Raw genomic sequence first — 24928 nt, forward strand, 5'->3', positions numbered from 1 at the left:
GTGTGGACACAGATAAACACACACACACACACACACACACACACACACACACACACATATATGTACATACAAAAAGGGGGCATTGTTTTAACAGTGACGAAATAAAGCTTATTTAATATGAAAACATTAGAGTTAAATGATGAAGACGGTGACCCACTAATGAAGACAGAATAGCCCGCAGGTGGGGGGTGATCATCTGAAAGCCCCCAGTGCACACACTCTATCTACCTCCCCCAAATGAAGCTATCCCTGTCACCTCATTATCCACTATTTACCACCAGGCTGACACATTTCCAGGGACTGAAGCCAGGAGTGAAGGAGAAATGTCAAAGTGAGATGCCTTAAATGAAGTGACAAGAAAAAAAGGAGCTGCTAATAACAGGAGCATCCTCTGGAGGAGGGAGCTGTCAGGGCCAGCCCGGGGCTGGGAGAGGTATTGGTACTAGGTGGGTGGGTGGTGCGGAGACCAGGAGCGGCTATCAAAGAGCTCCAGGCGAGTCCCGGATGGCACTGGGCAGCCAGGCTGAGTAGCTCAGGGGGTTTCCTGCCTCAGCCACTTCTAGCCCTGGCCTTCCCTGGAGGGAATTCCTGGCCTGGTGCTGGTTTCCACTGGTTGCTGGACCCATTCTGCTACAGAATCTCTTGAAATCAGAGGCTCTGGAATCAGACGCACTATCAGGGCTCCAGGAATGCACTGTCTTTTCTCTCACTCCCTGGTGGGTGTGTCCACCATGCCTTATCCCTGGAACACCCATTACTCACAAGGAACTCCATTCCACATCCCCTTGTGGCCAATGTCCACTTAGGGGGCCAAGAGATGCTGGCCCTTCCTCCTGAAGGACTTCTCTGAGGTCTCCCAGGCTGGAGTTAGGTGCCCCTGACTGAACCCTGAGCTCATCACTGCCAAGGCACAGAGACTGGGCTGCCATTCTAACCACTGTCTGGGTCACCACTGGTCTCTCCTACTACCAGAGAGGTGTCCCTTTAAGCTGGGGAGTTGCCTGCCTCCTCAGCACGTTGCCATTGTGGCATTGCATATTGGTCATAGGTCGACTGTCCACTCGGCAATTAAAAAGAAAAATGGGACAATGGACACATGGGTGGGCAAAAGAAGACATTATACATATATGGTATGTGTATATATATAGTCTTCCTGGGATAGAGAATTATCCAAGTGTGCAAACACACACACACACACACACACACACACACACACACACAGCTAAAGAGATGACTCAGTGAGTAAAGCCACACAAATGTAAGGACTTGCATTCAGACCCCCAAAACCCACATGAATAACAAGTGTGGAAGCCTGCCTATAATCACAGTGCTTGGGAGGTCGAGACAGGAGGATCTTTGATGCAAGCTTGGTAGCTAACTTTGACAAACCATCTTAATAAATAAAGGTGGAGCCTCCAGGATCGCTCAGTGGCTATCGGTGCTTGCTTGTGCATCTGTGGTGTGGCGGCAGGGGGAGGGGTAGCTATGTAAACCCAGATGCAAAACTTGAGGCAGCAAGAGACCCTAATGAGCCCATACACACATAATTTTAAAATATTAATTAATTAAAGGTGTTGCAGTCAGATTTGCATTGCTGGTAGAAATCACCCAACCAAGAGCAGCTTCTGGGAAAAAGAGATTTATTTTGTCTTACAGGCTCAAGGGGAAGCTCCATTTTGGCAGGGAAAATGATGACATGAACAGAGGATGCACATCATCCCCTGGCCAACATAAGGTGGACAATAGCAACGGGAGAATGTGCCAAACACTGGCATGGGGAAACAGGCTATAATACCCATAAGCCTGCCCCCAACAATACATTGCCTCTAGGAGACATTAATTTCCAAATCCATCAGCTGGGAACCTAGCATTCAGAACACCTGAGTTTATGGGGGACACCTGAATCAAATCACCACATTCTTCCCCTGGCCCCCATAAACTGGTAACCATACATGATGTAAAATGCAATGCATTCATCCAACTTTAAAAGTCCCCATAGTTTTTATCAATCCCAATAATGTTCATACATCCCCACAATCCAAGGTCTTTTAATTGAGCCATAATACTGAAAAAAAAAAAATCCCCCCAGTAAAACCATAATGACACAGAATAAACATTGCCACTGCAAAAGATAGCACTGGGCATAGCAAATATTCAGCCAATACAAGATTTAAAACAACCAGGGCAAACATCAAACTCTGTAGCTTCAAGTCCAACAACTCTAGTCAGTGACAAATCTCCAAGTCCAATAATCCTAACCGGCAACAAGTCTCCAATTCCACCCCTCCAGCTAGGCTACTCACAGTCCTGGGAAACTTCATCCAGGGCCGGCAGCTCTCCTCAGCAGCCATATCGTGGTCCCAGCATCTCCACCACTGCAAATCACGCTTCATCCTTATGGCCCCATGGGGTCTCCTTGCAGGCATTCAGCAAACCAGCTAGCTTCACACTGCCCATGGCCATTTCTGAAACACAAGATGGTGTTGCAAACTCAATGACGCTCTCTTTCCTGCATTTCTTATACTTCATAATACCAGGTAGGGTGCCAATTGGTTAATCGGGGGGAGGGGGACAATAAAGCAGACTTTGAAGAACAGAACTCTCCTTGAGCACTCAGTACCCTTCAAAAGAGTCTACATTCTTCCTGTTGCCCCAGTGCAGGTCAGCTGGCACAATGTCAATAGTTGTTTCCTCTCAAACAATTTGCAGGTGAACAGGCAGCAGTTTAGGCCCAAAGATTTTATTTTTCCCCCTGTGCCATATCCCTCTGCTCACACAAGTCCATTTCTATGTAAAGCAACCCTGCACAACTTCTCAGGACACGGGCATATCAGCAAGATTCTCACACAAACTGCTAGGCCCGCCCAAGCAAAGCTCTTTCTCACCCTCATAAGCCAAACCTCATAGTCCATAGTTCTTACTGGATTCAGGTCTTTCAACTCTCACCAGAATATTCCATCAAGCTGTACTTACAGCACTGCAAGGCATTTCTCAGCAAATGTTTCAAATCCTTCCACATTCCTCTTGAAAATCAGCTCCAAAAGGCTAAAGCCACACAGTCAGGTGTCTAGCAGCAAATGACCCCACTTTCAGTACCAACTTTACTGTTGCAGTCAGGTTTGCATTGCTGGTAGTAATCACCCAACCAAGAGTGGCTTGTGGAAAAAAAAGAGGTTTATTTGGGCTTATAAGCTCCAGAGGAAGCTCCACAATGGTAGGGAAAACAATGACATGAGCAGATGGTGGACTTCACCCCCTGGCTGACATAAAGTGGACAATAGCAACAGGAGAGTGTGCCAAACACTGGCAAGGGGAAACTGGCTATAACACCCATAAGCCTACCCCCAACAATACACTGCCTCCTGGTGGTGTTAATTCCCAAATCTCCATCAGCTGGGAGCCTAGCATTCAGAACACCTGAGTTTATGGGGGACACCTGAATCAAACCACCACAGGTGGAAAGCAGTTTGTGAAGACATATGATGTTGACCTCTGAGTCATAGGAATTTGAGGTATCTGGGATCAGAACCTCTCTCAGCTCTTGGTTAGACTTTAACCTAGATGTTAAGGCGCCAGACTGTTACAGTCACACAAAACTTCCATGGAAATCCACAGACCAGAGGGTAAATTTAGAGAGATTTTACTACAGGGTTTATAGAACTTAAAGCACTTAAAAGAAGGAAGAGGGAAGAATACAGAGAGCTCCAAATAGGAGTGGGGTTCCCAGAAATGGAAACACTTATCTAGAGACTCAGACTGGAGTCTTTTGTAGGTTCTGAACGGAGGCTGAGCCAACCATCACCAAGGCTAGGTTTCTACATAAGAAATGCAGGTTTAATCCTTCCAGGAATCCAGAAAAGAGAATTATTCTAGGAAAGGGGACCTCCTTTCTAGGGAGGGACTTGGGTTGAGCTTAAGGAGAAGCAGTCTTTAGGTGTAAAGAGACAAGGAGAAAGCCAGACCCTGTGACACTGCCGACCCCTAGGAGGCTGAGTAGGCAAGAACAGGCTCAAGGACATTCCTGACTTTTACTTTTGGGGTCCTTGATTCCCTAAACTGCCTCAAGTGGCCTCCACACATACATGCACACATGTCCAACTGCACATATGCAAACATGTATATGAACATGTATGTCCACCATGCACGCACATGCAGAAAAAGATCATCCAAATCATACACATATGTGATATATTTTATTATAGGGTTGATAGAGCTCAAAGCAGTTAAGAGGGAGGGGGAGAACACAGCTCCAGATAGGAGTGAGGTTCCCAGAAATGGAGAAGCCCATCTAGAGACTCAAAAGTCTTTTGTAGGTTCTGAATGGAGGCTGAGCCAACCAGCACCAAAGCTAGGTTTCTATACACAAAATCGGGTTTAATCCTTCCAGGACCCCAGGAAAGGAAAGGGCATCAGGAAAAAGAAGAAAGAGAAGCTGCCCTGTGATCAGACGCTTCTTTCCATCACTGAGAAGGAAGAAGGTGACATATCAAGCACTTTGGAGATTCAGAGTTTCAGAACTCGGTTCTCTGCTCTGATTTGTGTCTGTAGCCTCCCTCCTGGGATGAACAGAGTCACGCAAGGAAACACCCTCAGCCCAGCATCTGGCTCTGGGTAAGTGGCCCAGGGCTAGCATACACCAGTTCCTACCAGAAGGTACCGCGTCCACCTCTGTTCTCTGCTGGACGAGCTTGCTCTCTCTGACTTAGTGTCAAGCTGACAACCAGTGCACACAGGGTCCACTTTGGAGCTCGGTCCACTTCCCCTCTGGCCATATCTGGTCCTTATCTATTCACATGCTCTATAGGAATTCGCCCCACAGCTTTAAACACAGCCATCTTCAGCAAAACTCGAGACCCCAAAGGCAGCAAGACGTAGTGCTGAGGTTTTGTTACAGAGGAATCCTTAACTATTCTCTGGGATTGAAAACCTACACTGGAGGTTGCTAGAAGTTTTATATGTGAATAGCAATAGATGTTGAATCAATACACCTTTTCCCATCATTAGACTCTGGAGCATGAAGGAGAGTCAAGGACTGTGGAGTCCAAACCATTATTTTACAGATGAGAAAACCGCCCGAAGAGTGTGGAACTTACTCAAGGCCACCCAAGTTCTCATGATGATTAAAGGGATCCACCAGGTCTTCACAGTGGAGTCTAGTGCTTTTTCGAAAAAGCCACTTTGGGCTGTAGAGATGGCTCAGCAATTAAGGCACTTGCCTGCAAAGCCTAATGCCCTTGGTTCAATCCCCCAGTACCCATATAAAGTCAGATACACAAAGAGAATGGCACACCCCACCCCTTCTCTCTGTGTCTCCCTCTTCTCTCTATCTTTCTGTGTTTGCAAACGAATAAAAAAAAAAACATTTAAAATAGCCACTCCATCTCTTCTGAGTGAATATTTATTATTATATAATTATTTATTATTTATAATCAATATTTATATTGATTATAAATAATATTTATAATATTTATTTGAATATTTATTATTATATAATAATTTATTATATTATTATATTTATTATTATTATTATGAATATTTATTATTATGACAGATTTAAAGAAATGCCTTCAAATGATTGATTCTATTTCTCAACACTTAAACAGTGATGGCCTTCTCCCACGGGCCTTGGACATGTGGAAATCCTCTCTCTCTCTCTCTCTCTCTCTCTCTCTCTCTCTCTCATTGTCCATTGTCATTCGTGTTTAGCTGAAGTGAGAAGACAACTGGAAGGACAGACACTGAGCAACTCTATGAGCCAGGCTTCATTCAGGAGAATCCAAGCCAGGTTCCCTCCAAGTCACACTCCTACGAGGCTGTGGTGAAGTGTGCCTTCTCGGTCTTAGAGGATGGAGCGCTCAGTTTAACAGAAAGAGATCTGTAGAAGGGGCAACCAGGAGGGTAATATGAAAGAAAAAACAAGAAATTGCAGCTTGCTGTGTGTCTAGGGATCTAGTCCTAGCCCTGTTCACCTTCACCTCCACCTTTTCCTCTGAATTTCTAGCAAGAACTGCCAGCCGTGAGGCCTCCAGAGACCTAACCGAATGTGTGAGCCAGTACAGAGGGGACAGGTCTGTTTCTATCCCACAGGACATCCGTTCATTGCACCAAGGGGAGGGAGAAATCCTAAATGATCACACAGAGAACATTATCACAGTTTAAGAAAGTGGATGAGCCCCCCATGTACACTAGCCCATGTAAAGTGGGTTGTGCATTTCGACACACCCATGTTTGACATAACAGGGGTAACATAGTGTTTGCTTCCTAGTAGAGAAATCCATACGTATGGAAGTCTTTTTTTATTTTTATTTTTTTTTTAATTTTTTTTGGTTCATTATTTATTTATTTATTTATTTATTTATTTATTTATTTGAGAGCGACAGACATAGAGAGAAAGACAGATAGAGGGAGAGAGAGAGAATGGGCGCGCCAGGACTTCCAGCCTCTGCAAACGAACTCCAGACGCGTGCGCCCCTGTGTGCATCTGGCTAACGTGGGACCTGGGGAACCGAGCCTTGAACCGGGGTCCTTAGGCTTCACAGGCAAGCGCTTAACCACTAAGCCATCTCTCCAGCCCACGTATGGAAGTCTTCAGGCTGGTAATAACAACAGACATTTAAAGACAGGGCCCACTGTGTAGTGCAAACAGAGAGACTGGCCTCATTAGGATGAGAAAGATGCAGGCAAACAGGGCAGGATAAAGAGCCCCCTGGAAGACAGCTGTCTAGGGCAGGAAGTCAGAGGTCCAGAGAGACCAGCTCCCTCTCCTTCACCCACTGTGGGTCATGTGACCTCGTTGAACATCCACCATTTATTGGTTCATAAAATATTAAGCTCATGCCATGGTGCAGGCACGCTGCTGGCTCTGGGATACAAACAAGGTATCTCCACTCGGAGAATTTGCATGGAGCCAAACCGTCGCAGATACACACCAATAAGGTAAAGCAGTTGTTTTACATAGTGATGATTAAAGTTCAGGAAATAAATCAAATTGATGTTACTGGCTTCTGGAGTCAAGAGGAGGTGACAAAACTGGTTCTCAAAAGATTTCTCGTTCTCAAAAGTGAGTTCTGAGGTGAGATAGGACTGCCCACAGGGATCTTTGCGCAAGGTGAGGGGAAAACACTGCAGGTTGGATGGGGACCCTGAGTGCAGAGCCTGTTGGGCTCAGGTTCCATTCCTGAGGCACAGACTGAGGGCCAGGGTGGCGGAGCAGGGAGAGAGGCAGAAGTCAGAGGGGAGCCATCCAAGCTCTGGTGTGGGCAGACCCTCTGGAATCTTTCCCATGTGCCACAGAGAAGAGGTTTTGCATAAGGAAGGAATATAATGTGTTTCATTTCATTTTGATTTGTTTAATTAGTATGAACCCTCTGGCTTCTGGGTAGAGAGTGGATCCTATTGCTTAAAACAAATGCTGTGTTTTCTCTCATATGTGGAATCTAGACTTAAAAGTGTGTGTGAGTGAGATGAAAGCATAAAAGGACTGTTTGTGGAGGAAGAAAGAGATCAGTGGGAGGGGGAAGAGGGAGAAGAGAGGAGGATGGGGGCAATAATATGACCAAAATACAATGATATATGTATGAAAATGCCATAGCTGGTGTGCTGGCGCACACCTTTAATCCCAGCACTCAGGAGGCAGGGGTAGGAGGATTGCTGTGAGTTCGAGGCCACCCTGAGACTACATAGTGAATTCCAGGTCAGCCTGGGCCAGAGTGAGACCCTACCTCAAAAAAAAAAAAAACCCAAAAGCCATAATTAAACACATTATTGTTGTACTATTTTGTATTATTTTGTGTGAAAGCTAAAAATTAGTTTTAAAGAAAACTAAAAAATATTTCTAAGAGGAATTACAGAACATTTCAAAGAATTAAAAATAAATTAATGCTAAGTACTATAAATCTGAAATCCACAAGTACCACTTTCAGATACTGGCAGGGCCATGGAATAGATTAAAAAGAGACATTCCATGACATCCTGGCCTCAGAGGACTACCATTCAGTGAGTGAGGTACCTTGAAGGTAGTGAGCACCCAGAAGCTAGAAGGATGCAAGGGAATGTTAGTGATTGCCTGCAGAGTCCCTGGGAAATAGTCTTTCAAGCCCATCATTTTGAGGGAGTGGCTAAGAGCTAGAACTCACAACAGGGCATCATGTACCCACAATAGCGGCACTCTTCACTCTTCAGTGCAGCGTGATACAGGGATTCAACGTCGTGGTAAAAGCACTAGCCATGGCCCGCATAAGTAACCTCAACACTCAGAAGGCTAAGGTGAGAGGATTGTAGGTTTGAGGTCAGTTTGGGCTACACAGCAAGTTCTAGGCTAGCCTGAGCTACATACATGGCCCTGTCCAAGACACAAGATTAACCAATTAGAGATCAGGAGGGAAAACATTAACCAATTAGAGACCAGGAGGGAAAACTGATTTGGTGAAATCTAGACTGAAGTTGATCAGGATCCTTCACAATCTTTTAGCTATGTGATGTGCAGAGTATGAACAAGGGTATATATACACAATTTCCCAAATTTACTTATTAGACCTTTCTTTCCTTCTTCCTTTCTTTTTTCTTCCTTTCCTTCCTTTTCCCTTTCTTTACCGTCTTTTTCTCCTTCCTCTCTCCCTTCCTTTCTCTTTCTTTCTCTCATGCTTTCTCTCTCTCCTTCTCAAATAGTGTTTTACTACGTTAGCCCAGTCTAGCCTTAAACTCTCTACTCTCTAGCCTCCAACTCCCGAGTGCTGGGATTACAGGTGTATTCCACCGTACACAACCATACTTTTCTTTTTAAGGATTATCTTGTAGGATTAATGTTTCTTGGAATACATTTTGGAGAGCACTCCCCCCCCCATATACAAAGGTTATATGGAGTCACAGGAGCTAATGGTTGAGAGAAGAGGATCTAAGGGCATTTAGGTTTTATTTTTTAAAACATGACACTCAGGACCTGGGCAGTCAGCTCAGCCACAAAGCGGCTGCCTCATAAGCACGAGAACATAAATCTATACTTCAGAGGTACATGAAAAAAATGCCAGGTGTGGTGGCATGAATTTGTCATCCTAGTGCTGGAGAGGAGTGAGCAGGGGAGTCCTGGGGATGCCTGCCAGCTGGCCTGGTAATCTTGTTGTGTTCCAGGTCTGAGAGAGACCCTATGCCAAAAATAATGAGCAGTATTCCTAAGGAATGACACCCAAAGTTGTCCTCTGGCCATCACACACACACACACACACACACACACACACACACACACACGCATGCATGCACACATCTCTTCCATAAATATACCTGAACAGAAATAATGATAACAATAACAACAATAGCAATAGTAATAAATATTTTGTAATATTGAAATCATAGGGTCATGAGAAGAACTAACCAACCTAATATGCATTAAGGGACTTCTCTTATTTTGAAGAGGGATACTGCTCTTATTTTGAAGAGGGACACTGCTCTTATTTTGAAGAGGACCACTGCTCTTTCAACTAGTCACATTGGGAGCACAGTTTTCAGGCACTGGAGGTGAACTTTGGTTTATTCTTCTTGTTGGAGCAAAGGATGTCTCTCCATCCTGTATCAGATAGTAGAATGAAGTTTATAAACTGAATAGTCTAGAGTTTGTTCCCAAGACCTTGGTCTTGTTAGTGTCGTATTCTAGTCAGCAGTGTCATGAACCACAGACCAAGATTGCTCCCTGTGCTGAGATCAAGCAGCAGGATATTCACGCTGCTCAGCTTCGCCTGCAGCCAATGTCCTCACGGCCTGAAGTTCACCAGGCAGAACGTGCAGACATGCAACATGAACGTCAGCACAGACATGAGCGCTGGGAGCAAGGATGAGACCGGGAAACCTAACGTGTGTTTTCTTAGACCTGTACTAGCTGACTTCCTGCTTCCTGTAATGTCTCTCACCAGATTTGGTGGTGCACACCTTTAATCCCAGCACTTAGGAGGATGGCCATGGGTTCAAGACCAGCCTGGGCCAGTGAGTTCCAGGTCAGCCTGGGCTAGAGTGACAATTTACCTTAAAAAACAAATAGAGGATCCTTCAGCCTATAGTATCTCTCTTTTGCTTTGCTTTGAAGTCAAGGCAATGAAATGGAAAGATTGTTGCATAGTCAAGTTATCTCCTGTTACATCCTTGAATTTTTTTTAACTTTTTATTGACAGATTCCATAAGTATAGACAATAACCCCTTCCCCACCCCCATTCTCCCCCTCTCAAATCTACCTCCCATCAAATCCCCTCCCCCTTCCAATTAGTCTATTGTGTTTTGGTATCATCATCTATTCCTCCTACTATGAAGATCTTGCATATGTTACCCCTTAAAAGTGACCTAGTCATTCCTTTCTTACCTTCACAGAGTCATTATTGTGAGTTGAAGTGTGAATTAATATGTGAAAATGCTTTGCATACACGGCTACTACAGTTAATAATCATGCTTTAATTGCCTGATAAACATTGGACGCAGACAGAGGGATGGGTGTGACAGGTGAATCCATGAGTAGGGTGGAACACGGACAAGATGGATACACGCAGGTGTGAGTGAAGGCACGGTTGGTCGGTTGGCTGGGCAAATGGCTAAAAGATTGATGGGGGATGGCCTATTAGGCAGATTTCTTTTTAGGTCATCTCACTGTTTGCAGCCCTGGCTATTCATTAATCTTTCTCTTCTCCTTTTCTAGTCTGTTCACAGTTCTCCAAAGGAGTCTACGCCATCTTTGGGTTTTACGAACGAAGAACTGTCAACATGCTAACCTCCTTCTGTGGAGCCCTCCACGTATGCTTCATCACGCCGAGCTTTCCCGTTGACACATCTAATCAATTTGTCCTCCAACTACGCCCCGAACTACAGGATGCTCTCATTAGCATCATCGACCACTACAAGTGGCAGAAATTTGTCTACATTTACGATGCTGACCGGGGTAAGCCAAGGTTTATAGAAGGAAGACAAAGGAGTGATGGAAAAAAATTACCAGTAGGAAGAATACCTGTTTGCATCCTTTAAAAGCAGCGGGGAGAGGGCCAAAATGCTTTACTTCTGTGCAGTAATTTCTTGGTAGCCAATCTCTACCTCACAGTATGGAAGCACACCCTTTTAGAGGGAAATCCTCTCCACTCACCAAGCCATTCCACAACTCACCAAGCACTCATGGCTTCCGAGTCCAGAGGGCACATGGCTCATGGCATGGTAATTAGGAGTGTGGAATAGACCCAGATCTGAAGCTTGGGTTCTGCCCTCTCTCACCATTTCATTTTGGGACAAGCTCCCAGTGCCTTATTTTCACCACTTACATATTGGGGTACAAATGCCCCATGCATTTATTGCCTCATGTGTGCAATGAATTTAAAAAAAAATGTCCCTACTTCAGACAGGTATTGCAAAGATAAAATGAGATAATGCTTACAACATAGAAAACACTCTAAATCCTTGATGCGTGCTAGCTGCTGTTACTATCATTTCCATCACCATCATCCACCATCCTCCCATCGACATCATCAGCACCATCATCACCATGACTACCAGCATCACCATCAACATCCTCACCACCCACCATCACCATCATCCCCACCATCATCCCCACCATCAGCAGCATCAACATCACCTCCATCATCATCAACATCGTCACCTTCATCATGATCACCATCAAGACCATCATCACCATCACCACCATTGTCATCATCACCATGTCACCATCACCATTAACGTCCCAGGGCTTTGTAATTCTACCTGCTTTGAATTTCCATCACATTTCCCAAGGTTTCCTACACTACTTTCTTCTCCAGATCCTATCCTGGAATACATTTCTCTTCCCAACTCTATCTGTACAAATCTTATCTACCTGCCCTCTCTTTTGCAGCATTCTCAAGTATTATTTTCTCAATCCCCTGATTCTTGGCATCAGAACTTATCTTCTTTTGGATCCTTGTGGCGTTTGCTTGCCCTGCCCTACCTCCTCCTTGCATGCTGTTAGTCATGTAAAAACATGGCTGTCACTAGTAGAAACATATGTGTGGGACTGGGACACATGAGCCTGTAAGCTGATGTGAGAGGGCACTTCCCTGACATGGTTATAGCCACGGAGTTTTAGGGTACTTTGGGTAGGAAAGAGGCTTTCTAAAATGGTTTTCCAGGCCTAGGAGCAGATGCTGTCCAAACAGAAAGGAGCTGAAGAGGAAGAAAGCCAGAGGAATCATGTACCGATGGCTCCCCTCCTCACAGCAGCCACTTGGGGGGTCCCTGGAAAAGGTCTCTTTCAGGATAGATTTTTAGTATAATAGAGCTTCAAGCCAGAAGTGGCAAAGTCAGAAAAGCATAATTAATCCCAAAAATGGATTTCTGGGGAAGATAGACAAATCCACACATTTTTGAAAGGGACCCATGTACTTTAGAACTCAGAACCCTGAACTATGCTGTTTGTTTTCTGGGTGACCTTGGACCAGTGACTAAATAGCTCAGTTCTGCACTTTCCACGACTGAAAATATGGATGAGAATCCAGTGGGTTAAACAGGGAAGCTGGGGGGATAGTGGTGGACACAGAGTGACCATTCCGTAGATGGGAGGCTCACACTCACCAAGCAACTCGTACTGAGAATGAAGAAAAGCCAGGAAGGTATGTTAGAATCACCCAAACATGCCTCTGGAGACAAGGCACCACGTTGGATCCCATAGCAGAGATTAGCAGGGTACCTGGGAGTGGGGAAACAACAGGTTAATCCAAAGATTCATTAGTCATGCAAAAGTAAAATAGCCATCTGTGACAGACACAACAGTGATTTCCCCTCTCCATGTCCATTTCCTAGTCCCTGGAACCTACAAATCTATATGTTACATGGCAAAGGGAAGAGTGAAGATTCCAGAGGGAATGAAGGCTGCTGGTTAAGCGACCTTGAGGAAGGTGATCTAAATTACTCAGCAGGACAGTAATACCAAGGACCCTTCTTCACTAGGCCTGTAAAGTTAGAATGACGAGAAAGATCTGACTTTGAAGATGGGAGGAGCCCTAAGCCAAGGGATGAGTGAGAGCAGCTTTAAAGATAAAATGGATTCTTCCCTAGAACATGGAGAAAGCTATCCAGTCCTGCCAATGCCGTGGTTTGGGCCCAGGGACACCTAGATCAAACAGCTGACCTCCAGAAGTATAAGAAAATATGTTTCTGCTGTGGTGTGACACTACTTTTTGAAAATAGGAAACAAACACACTATTCAAGCCACAAGGAGCAAGCAATCACTCCCAAGATCCTCCACCCATGGACTCCAAATCAGAGCGCAGTTAAATGTAGAACACATCCACTAACACCTGCTGTGTGACAGAGTATTCATTATTGAAGACACATCCAACATTCATATGTTTGATTGGCAGCTATTAGGTGCTTTTAGATGCCAAGTTGGTATGTATGTTTCATAAGCAGTCAGTCACTGGATACACCAAAATAATAACAGCTAACACTTAGAACATACCTGAGGTATGTAAAGAGCCTGAATCCCACATTCTCATTTAATCCTCTTGACTCTGTAAGGTGGGTGTTAATTTCACTGCTGCCTTTACCCCTGAGAAAACTAAAGTTTGGAGAGGCAGATGAGGCCTTACGAAGTAATTTAGTCACTATCATGTTTTCCATTAGCAAACCTACTGTCTGCCATGCCCTGGGAAGAGACTAGGTGCTTACCCTCATGGAGTTCACACTTACACACTCATCCAGCCAGAGCACGGCTTAGCACAGGAGTGGGGGTGGGCGCACCCGCCACCACCATCATCACCACCATCACTCCCATGAGTGCCTGGAGGAAGTGGGTGTGGCCAGCAGGGAGCAGCTAGAGGAAGTAGGTGGCACCTGAATGCTGATAACCCGCCATCTCTCTGTCCCACTCATCAACTCCAGGCTTGTCAGTCTTGCAGAAAGTCCTGGACACAGCCGCAGAGAAGAACTGGCAGGTGACCGCCGTCAACATTTTGACAACCACAGAGGAGGGATACCGGATGCTCTTTCAGGACCTGGAGAAGAAAAAGGAGCGGCTGGTGGTGGTGGACTGCGAATCGGAACGCCTCAACGCCATCCTGGGCCAGGTAGTGAAAAAGCCCAAGGGCTCCAAGCGGGGGTGGGAAACAGTTCGGGAGAACTTGGACCCACTTCTGCCGTGGGCTCTAGACAGAAGGTGGCTTATTAACAAGGGTCCCAATAAGATGAGACCAGAAGCCTTCCATCTCGCATTCTGTAACTCATGAAATTTACTTCCGAACTTCTGTAAAATCGTATAAACCGTGAGAGCCTCAATATAGTATTTTAGTGGTTCTTGGATTAACTGTCCAGAAACTTACCTCCCATGTTTTTCTTTCTTGTTAAAAATGAACTGCAACATGGTCCCCTCCCTGCTCAGAGACTAACTGATGCATTCATGGCTCCCAAGGCCCTCAGTGGAATGGGAGTTAGGCTGAGTGAATATAACAGGATGCCCCGAGGGGAATATGACCATCATGTGATGTGTCCATACAGTAAAGTTCATAGTTAATAAAAATAGAAAATATCTTCATTTCATCTTAGGATTCATGGCATGCTACGTTAGGAACCTAACCTATTGGTTTCTGTGTTCAGCTCCAAGCTCAGTCACCCATGGGTCCAGCATTAGGCAGAGGATCACTTTGACCCACCGACATGTTTTAAGGGTCCAATAAGGCAACAGTCACAACATCCCTTCCTACAGGTTCCTTGAACATGCTCTTGCCTGTCCGGAGCCAATTGACGCATTCTGTGAGCAGAGGCTGTACGCTCAATGCTTTTCAGCCAGTGGTCTGTACACTGTATTTGCCTTGGACTCAAACTAAGTAGAGGACGTGGCAGCCACATTCTGGGTTGGCCTCTGTGTGCATTCACTCATCTTGTTAAGCTACATGTGCGTATCTGGATGAACTGGCAAGGAAGGGGATTTGCAGTCATGTTTGAACAGCGCCACATAATGAAAGATGAGGGTTTTAGGTACTTCACAGCATGACAAAGCTGGCCTATGACCCTCAAGACCCTGCTCACCCCCAGACACAGGGAACCTCTCCAGCCACACAGCCATCTCTGTGATGCCTCCATGGCCGAGCAGGGAGGACTTGACCCCTCCAGGCATTACGTATATGTGCTCTGAGGTGGGGAGTATGGATCTGACTTCAGAGAAAGCAGTAAGAAAATTATGTGTCCAGAGATGGAAGTTCTCTGTTGGTGGTCAGGGAGCTGAGAGGTAGCCTCGAAGTGAGTCCGTGTGGATAATAGTAAAGGGCAGACATTTTGGAAGCCAGCCAGCTGGGGTTTAAATCCCAAACCTAGTACTTATTAGCTTTATGACCTTGGACCAGGCTTGGAATCATTCCACATCTCAAGGTCCCACTCTGTTCAATGGGAATAATAACTTCTTTTAGAAGGCTCTTGAGAACTAAAGAACCAGTACTTAGCAAAGCACCTGCCCACAGTAAGTAATGTGTGTAGCAAACATCTGCCTACTTTTACTATTCATACTGCCAGCTTGCGCTGGCTTCTCAAGTCATTTCTTTCCTTGGATGTAAATAAACTCATCTGCAAGACAGGAATGAAGGCTCCTCGTCTGCAAACCTGGGGCCGGGAGTGTGATGAGATGGTGGATGGGGAATGGGATGAATTGCAATGAGGCATTCTTAATAGAGTGATGGTGTGTCCTATGCCATGTCACGCTGCCGCATACCTGACATTTTACCAGGCTCTTCGAATGCATTGTCTCGTCCATCCTCACACACATCCAGATAAAATGGCTGCTGTGCCTTTCCCTAGCTCATAAGTAAAGAGAAGAGAACCCTCCCTTGCCAGTGTCTCACAACACAGAAAGCACACAGGCAGTCCATCCAGCCAGGTATGGCTGGGGTCTAATCTCTTGAAAAACAAAACCTCCCTGCCTCTCCATTGATAACTACCTCCTCTGTCAAAGGACAGATTTGTATTCCATAGGGTAGTGATTTGTTTGATGGGCATTTCTAAAAGAAAAAAAAAGTAAACTGGATGTGGAGAGATGGGCCAGCAGTTAAAACCACTTGTTTGTAAAGTCTGGTAGCCTAAAACCACAGATTTGAAAGATCTTGAAAATGATTTGATTGATGGCGTGTGCTCACAGCTCACATTTTACAGATGGTATTGATGATGGTCAGATTGGTCGAGGGATTGGCCTTTGACTCAGACAACTAGCCAGACATGATGAAAAGTCTACAATTAATATCTGATTTGTAAATTATCTGCCTCTATGGGCATCATCCAAGAAAACCTAAGTAGGTGTGGAATTTTCAGCCCAACACAAAATGTTCTGCCGAAGAAAAAAAGAGAGAAAAATTCAAATAAAGAATTAACTGGTTATTTATTTCTATCCTCATCTCCGCAAATAGCACGTCCGTTCTATGAGCATGGGGACTCTCTGATGCACCACAGTGTCATGAACAGTGCCTGCCACCTAGCAAGTATTCAGCAGTAAATGGTTTTGAGGTGAACTGAAAGCAAAAGTAGCCACTGAAGGCTGAAAGAAAAGTCTCTACTACGGCATATAGGTAGCAACTGGCTGAAGAAGAGCCTTTAGGCTGGAGAGAGGGACGCGCTGGGCCTCTGAGGGCGTGTGAAAGCTGGGTGTCTGAGCAGGGGAAATGCAGGGCACTGAGGGTCTGCTACAGGAGATGGCAGGGGGTGAGCACATAGCCGTGAACGGACTTGGAAACTGTTCGAAAGAGCTTGGGGGTTATTCTTTACACAGTGTGAAGTCAGTGCAGGGTTATGAAAATAAAAAAGGTTCACTAGGACTTCCAGGGTGAGATGGAGGATCTAAAACTCCCTGTGTGAAGCACTGATAGTCAGGAGTCTGGATAACTGAGAACAAACCCTATTACAAACGGAAATATCAGAACATCTGAAACCACAAAGGGGCTGCTAGAGCAGCTGAAACTGGCCGAGAAATAGATGTGCAACTGAATGAAAAGAGACAAACAGAACACCGCTACTACTGGTTCCCCAGAAAACCGGGAAAGCACAGAAGTCTCACCCAAGAGCTTAAGAACTCACTGGCAGTCCCACCCCAGGGGCAGGCGCACTGTTCTCCCAAACCTGCCACCTGGCCAGAGGTTCGGGTGCCACCGGCTTCTCCCACAAGGGTCATGTTCTCACTTCCCACAGCTAGGGGCTATGACTAGACACCATCTTTAGAGGGAGCCTGTTGTTTTAACACTGAGCTGTCCTGGATTTCACATGATGATGGCAAGGAACAATCCCAAGCCAGGGGTCCTGGGAGCAACCTGCACACCCCAAGAATGGAAACCAGGACTGGAGAGGGATAGGTGGGAGCTGTGCTCAGGCAGTGAAGGTAGAGAGGAGATAGCTCGAAGCTGAGCACATTTACCCAAGGATAATGGCACTGAGTATCCTGAGCTCAAGGTACAGCCTCTGGATCCACCAACCCTCCTCAAGGACCAACCTGCCCCAGGGCAAACTGCCAGCAAAACTGAGAGCTCTGATGGTCCAGCGGAGTGCCTGATGCACATCACCCAGCAGAGTGGAGGACCCCGAATCTTCATACCTCCATCAGAGGTTTGAAGGCACAGAAACCAACCTGCTTGAATAGATCTCAATGCCATCGTTGCTTCTCTCATTCCCAGCACACTTGGGAGACAGCCTCCACCAGGGGCTAGAACATTCTCTCATTCCCAGCACACTCAGGAGACAGCCCCTCATCCAGGACTAGAACATCAGCCACCCCAGCGTACAAACCGGAGAGGCTCCAGAGCCTGGGAACACCCACCTTGCTGCCAGAGTAAAAAGATAAGTGTGGCAAATAGATGCTCCTGGTGCAAAAGGATAACTCATGGAGGAAGGAGAGCCCTGGTGGACATCTGGCACTGGACTGGTCCCGGCTTCAGCAATAGTCTTCACGGGAAAAACAAAGGTCTCCAACTTTTATCAACAACTCCCCCCACAATCTGATAAATTTCAATTTTTTAGAATCCGAAAAGAAGCCACTTCCGCTCTTTTTTAACACCTCCCCCTTTTAATGCACTGATAGTCATGCCATGACTGCATTTCTCTAAAGTTTTTACATCTTTGCTTTTCATTCTTCTTCTTCTTATACTTACCTAATTTTGTTTAAGCATTTTTCTTTATTGAACAATAAGTGTTTTTTTTTAATCTCCTACTTTTTTCTCCCCCTTTTCATAATTTTTCCAGTCTTATTTTGTCTTTTACCTAAGCTGGTTTTTCTTTCGTTTTCCCCTTTCCCTCTCCTCTCCCTCATGCCCTTCACTTAATATCTTTTACCTCAATATTTTTCAACTTTATAGTACATGCTACCTGTTGCAGAGTAGTCATTTTTCTGCCTCATGGTTACTGGCCACATGTTCAAGTTGGTGGCATTGCTGTTCAGAGAGCATGTGGCCTTCTCTCTGCGTAGTTCTGAAGACTGAGCCCTCAAGGGGAGGCTTCCCATAGTCAAGATCCCAAAATAAAACTGGAAAAGATCTTCAAAGGAAGAGACACGTACTCTACAACACAGAAACGCCAGGATAATGAAGAAAACAAGTTAACTCACTGCCTCTAAGAAATCATAGCTCCTCTGTTGGCAAACCCAAAGATGCTAAAGTGGCTAAAACTCTTGACAAAGAATTTAAAAGTCTATTTCTCAAAAAATAAAAGCAATGACTTGAACAAACAGATAAGTGAAGTAAGGAAAACAGCTAGGATATATGTGAGAAAGTCAGCTACAAATTCAGTAAGGAAGATAAAATTGTATAAAACCACCAAAGTGTTGGAAATGAAAAATTCAATAAATAAAACAGCAATGACCATCACAAATTGACTAGAGTAACCATAAGAAAGAATACCAGGGATGAGCATTCAGCCTGAGGAAATACTAATAAAGAAAAGAAAAAAAAAATGGCCACAACCTTCCAGAACTCTGTATATGATCAAGAGCCCAAACTTAAGAATCCATCATGAAGGAGCCAAGATAAAAACTAAAAGCACAGAAAATCTATTCAATTAAATTATAGCAGAAAAAATTCCCCCCAAATGTAGGCAGAGAGATGCTCATCCATGTACAAAAGGCCTTTAGAAATCCCAGTACACATGACCGGAGGAGAACCTCCACGAAGCATTACAGCCAAATGTTGAAACTACGAAACAGACAAAATCCAAAGCTGCAAGATAAGGAGACCAGCTCACTCACAAAGGTAATATCACAGCCATATCATGCTGCTCATCAGAAACCTGAAAAGCCAAGAGACAAGGGGTGATATGTTTCAAGCCCCCCCAAAAAACATATAAATGCCAGACAAAATGATTCTATTCCACAAAGCCATCATTTAAAAGCAGCAGACAGTGACATTTTTATAATAATTTATTGGGAACCTTAGAGTATGAACAACCTGCATCAGGTTTCCCTGTTGTGACCTGTCTCCCTCCGCAGCCCCTGTTCCACTGCGGCTCCCCCAGAGTGGACACCGTGACCACCGTGGGCTCGTCAGTGCGCCAGGCGGTTGACAGCACCGTGTTAAGACAAGCAGTGATGACACCAAGTCAGGACTGTGAACACACACACAGGAATCAACACCCCAATGAAGAAGATAGTGTCAGTCAGAGGGGCATAGGAATGAGCTTTCGTGAGAGTGAAAGATGAATGAAGCAGAGCCAAGAAAGGATAAATAATGCCCAACTCAGTGAGCCAGCAAGCCTCCAATATGAATAATGGACAGAAAAGAAAACAAATAGTAATCGGTTTACATATTCTATGCAATGTGTTTAAAATTATAGGACAGAACATGAAGAGGGACTACGAGGGAAAGAGTCTAAAGGGAACGGGAACAAGACTGGGAGGGGAAACAGATATATGTCAGCTGTTTCCTCATGCAGAATCTAGATTTCACTACATGCAGAGAGAATATGCATTGAACAGGATTATTAGGATATTGTGCTTCGTCTATGCGTGTGCGCGCGACCCTAGATTACTTAACGCAGTTACTAAGTCCAGAGTGAGAGGCAAGAGTAGACCAGACCGATCCATCACATCATCGTCTAGGCACCTCTCATCTGCCGGCGCCTTGTTCATTCATCCTCGTATTTATTTACCACCTGCCTCCCTGCTAAAGCGGCGGTTCAGATCAGAGAGGTCACGGGGACCTGAGCTGTAATGCCAGCATGCAGCCTAAGGCTCAGCATAAAGACCATGCGCAGTACACGTTTGCTGAACAGATCAGTCACAGAAGGCTTTAGAGAGAAGGTGATCTGCAGTCAAGCATACAGTTAATGGGAGAGAGTGGTGTGGTTTTCAGACACAAAGGCTGGGCACGAGGGACATCCACTGGGAAGGAACTTGAAATCAGTGGGGGCAGGGAGGGGATGGACCCTATGTGCAACTGAATGTTACATGAGCAACGTCCTTTACGGTTTGTAAGTCTGTGTGGGTGATCTGTTTGTGGAGGAACTCTCCTGTACACAGAGAACCCGCCAGGGACAAGAGCCACGCTTGCCACCCTCCACCCGCCGTCGTGTGCCCGCTTCCTACATACATAGCACTGAATAAACAAAGCGTGCCAAAGCGGTAAGGTCAGCCACGAGGCGGGACGGCTGGGAAGGCAACCAGTAGCTTGAGCTGTACAAAGTTACTACATTTTATTGGTCAAAAATATCAGCTTTTGGCTTCTTCTGTATTTCCATGGGTCCAGGAACTACAGGGCTCCATCGCTTGAATGCAATGGGTTCTGAAATATCTTTGATTTGCCATTTTGTGTTTATTAGAAGCTGAATGGGTTTTTTGATAAAGGTGTCTCGTGGTTTAAGGGGCAGCAAACCATTTGGCAAGAAAATGAAAAAGTAATGAAGAATTATTAATAAAACTATCATCCCCACAGAATGTGATTTCTGCCGTCTGGAATTTCACGATATAACCACTGTTTCTGAGTAGTCATTGTATGTGCTCGCATTTAATTATTCCTCACATAAAAAATATGGGAGCTGCTATGCCCATACATCCAATTAACTAGATGTCTGAATGTGGATTTTAATAACCTTGAAAATTTATTCAGTTAGGGCAGAAGCCTGAGCACCTCGCGTATGTTTTATGTTTCCTTGCAGCAGGGCAGGGAGAGACACTGAGCAGGGTATACTAACCCAGTTTGATGATTAAAAATAAAAGGGAATAAAGAAATAGATCAAGGTAATTTCTAGGCTAGCTAGGGCTGGAGCCAAGGTCCATAGTCTCATCTATTCCTTGTGATCTGGTGCCTCTGGCTTCTGTAGCAAAGCCTGGGTAGTCCCAAATACTTTTTTTCTGCCTGCAATGATGGGGGGACAGCCTGCAGTCAAGATAGGAGGCATTTTGGGGATCCCAACTCTTGACTCCCAGTAACCAAGCACCACATGGAAAGCCTCACAAGTCAGATCCCCTTGCTGACATTGCAACCAGTCTACTCACCAGCCTGGGCAAATCCCTTCCTCCACCTTGGGCCGCTTCCCATAACAGCCAAACTGATGAGTCTACTGATGTCAGAGTTTCCAATTGCCTTAGGGATAAAACCGCATCCCTCACAGAAGGAATGCCAAGATAGCATCTTTGTAGGGTTCCGGCAGAGATGCAAAGCTAGAAGGAGCGGTCATCTGAGTAGCAAATACCGTAAGTGGCAGGGGATGTGTGCGACATAAGATTATTCCCACCTGGGAAAGACACGCCCCATCCAGGGAGAGCTTCCTGAAGTTCAGTGAGGAATACCCGGCAGCATCCTTGGATTGTAATATCCCCCCGCCCCCACCCCTCACCCCTCAACCCCAAAATCACACAAAGTGGATTTCAAATCCTGTGTTTCACAGCGGGGCCACCTTAAAGAGCTTGAGAAGGCCCTCTGGCTATTCCTCAGCTGTGAAGCAAGCGCACTGGCTATGCTGCCCTGGCTACCTGGTCTGGTACACGGCAGCTCTTTGCTCTTGGGAGGGGGCGGGGCGTCCAGTGTCCTGTCACTGTGAGGTCAGCTGATGATCCCCTCCCTGCCCTTGTATTTTTCAGATCATAAAGCTGGAGAAGAATGGCATTGGGTATCACTACATACTGGCCAATCTGGTGAGTAGAGTATACAAACAACAGCTTGCAAAGTCTCAGGAAAACTGGATTTACCTTTCTGTCCTCTACTTCCCCCCTTCAAACTGCAGCCCGCTGCCCAAGAGCTTTGGGAGCATGGCGCGGGCTTTGATGCATCACGTGAATTCCCTTCCATCAGCTCTGCTTCTAGGCGTGGGAACAAAATCGCCACATCTTTGCATGGATGCAAGATGCCTTGAGACTATTGGTATTGAACTGAATGATAGTTTTATTATTCATAAATATGGCTATTTAAATCATAATTACAAGAACTTTGACAAATCTTTAACCAGGGACCATCTTCTAGCATGAACAATGAGAATGTCAATTTAGTTTTTATTGTTTTGCTATACAGACTGGATAAGCCTGTGTTTTTTAAAAAAAAAAATGTTTTTCTTTTCAGACAGCGTAGTTCTTTTATTGGGTGTAATTATTTTCCATGTCACAAAGGTAACTTGATCTATCCAATCATTTTCTGCACAATGTTTAACCTAGCAGCCTCAATGTGCCATTGTAAGTTTATTTCATTTTTATTTTTTCATTTACTTGAGAGAGAGAGAGAGAAGGACAGAGAGAATGGGCACAGCAGGGCCTCTTTCCACTGCAAACAAACTCCAGGCTCATGCACTACTTTTTTCACCTGGTTTTATGTGGGTATGAGGGAACCGAACCTGGGCTTTCAGGCTTGCAAGCATGTGACTTTAACCACTGAGCTCTCTCTCCAGCTTACTGATTGTGACCTCTTCCAGGTCCCTTTCTCCTGTGACATGATTGACACTTTTACTTTCTTGTCTCAAGAGGTTTGATTCTCCTACCCCTTTTGTTCCAAAGTCCAATGCAATTTTATTTGGTACTTTGTCCCAATTTCAGAAGCTTTGTTAGGATAAAAGTCATGTAGCATACCCGTCCCTGATGCGTAGCATGGGAGCCGGTGCTCTGAGCATGTTTACGGAGTGACGAACCCGTCAGCAAAACCTTATATTAAATGTTTTGCCAGCCCCAAATCCGCTCCCACCAGCAGTCACTGCATATCATGCTCCGCGCACTCCTCCAACCCCAGGAAGCCATTAACATATATTCTATCTCCCTGTATTTCCCTGTTTGATCGCCAAACAATCACCACTGCTACAAACACAGCGCATGGAGATAATGCCCATCTATTAAACGATGGATGGACATTTGGGTCATTGTCACTTTGGGACTCATATAAATAACACTGGTTTGCACGAGTTTCTCTCTTGAAAATACACCCAGGAGTGGAATCACCGAGCTATGTGTTCTCATCTCGATGCTTAACGTTTTCAGGAACTCCAACATTATTTTGCAAAGTGCCAATTTCCCTCAATTTCCACACACTTTCTTCATTACCCTGGCCTGTCTCTGTAATTTTGCATGTTCCCATTGAGATGTGATTTTCAGCACATTGTTATCTGTAACAATGTTAATCTTGCTTAACTGAACACACCACCATGCTCAGTTTTAACCATGGTATTTTGTTATGAATGCTATGTGCAATGTTGATTATTCACTGACGAACTGATTGATGTTTTATGCTTATTTCAGAGCAAAGGTCATTAGAATAATTAAGATATAAGATCTGGGTCAAAAATAGGGTCTAGACACCTGCTCAATACTTACACTCTACCCCTCTCTCTGCTGCTGTCCAGCCTTAGAATGGACTTGGCATTTCCCTCTAAGGGCCCAGCTTGACTGTCCTGATGTGTCAGAGGCAGAAAGGGTAACTGACGCTGAGAGTTCAATGGCCAAACCAGGTTCCTTTGTCAGAAACATTTCCATTATTATAAGTGACATCTGTATAGAATCATTTGGGAGGAATCAAGGGTCTCACCTACAGATGAACTTTTTCAGGCTGGAGAGATGGTTTAGCAGTTACGGCACTTGCCTGGGAAGCCTGAGGAACCAGGTTCCATTTCCCAGGACCCATGTAAGCCAGATGCCCAAAGTGGTGCAAGTGTCTGAAGTTCAATTGCAGCAACTAGTATGTATATATATGTATGTAGGTATGTATGTATGTATGTGTATATATATATATATATATATACATATACACACACACACACACACACACACACACACATTTTCACTTTGAACTGAGGAGAGCCCTTGACAAGCCTCAAATCCCAGACCATGAAATCACCTCCCTTTATTATCTCTTTTGCTTGTAACAAATGGCTATGACTTAGCCACACAGCTAGTCAGCAATGGAGCTGGCTAGCTTCAACCTGCTTGCTCTTTTCACCACTCTAGAACACCTCGGGACATTCTAAAACACCCTACTGCTTGGAGAGCCACAGAAGCAGGGTAGGGACATGTATATTCGCCTTCCTTGGATAAGATGAACATCATAAATCATCTCAGGGCGACTGAAATACCCCAGGTAATTACACCACAAGCCTCCAGCTACTGCCCAGTGACCCCTCTGTTCTAGCACCCCAAGTCAGCCCCTGAGGTTGCCCTGTCCTTCTGATCTGCATTTTCCGTCACCTGACCTAATGAGTTCTCAATTCCTTACAACTGCAGCTAATAGGATGCAAATTGCGGGTACCATCCAGATACAAAAGGCTCACATGTTCCAAAAGATTAGTTGATAATTAGGCTTCAAATTACTAATTAATTCAGTTTGAAACATAGTCGAGTGTGTGGTGTTTTCTTTCCCCTTCAGAGGAACAACTCAATTTATAAGATGATCATTTTCAGAAATTCAACCACCTAATTAGCCTTCTGCTGCATGGAACTGACCCTCTCCTTCTGAGTTTGTGACTTGGTGTAATTAGAGAGTCAAGAACTGGGAAAGCCTTAGGAAGGGGGCAG

At 45.0% G+C, this 24928-nt stretch overlaps 1 protein-coding gene across 3 annotated transcripts in view; it reads left to right on the forward strand.

Moving 5' to 3' along the window:
• Positions 1–24928, forward strand: part of Gria1 (glutamate ionotropic receptor AMPA type subunit 1) — a 325559-nt gene that overhangs the window by 160044 nt on the left and 140587 nt on the right. For 2 of the 3 annotated variants that reach the window (XM_004666536.2, XM_004666535.2), the window contains exons 3-5: positions 10673–10912; positions 13873–14057; positions 22025–22078. In XM_004666536.2, coding sequence (XP_004666593.2) covers positions 10673–10912; positions 13873–14057; positions 22025–22078 — 479 coding nt within the window. The remainder of the gene's footprint in view (positions 1–10672; positions 10913–13872; positions 14058–22024; positions 22079–24928) is intronic. The other variant, XM_045151919.1, reaches the window with a different exon arrangement.

The sequence above is a fragment of the Jaculus jaculus genome, chromosome 6 (genome assembly GCF_020740685.1).
Source record: "Jaculus jaculus isolate mJacJac1 chromosome 6, mJacJac1.mat.Y.cur, whole genome shotgun sequence".
Lineage (NCBI taxonomy): Eukaryota > Metazoa > Chordata > Mammalia > Rodentia > Dipodidae > Jaculus > Jaculus jaculus.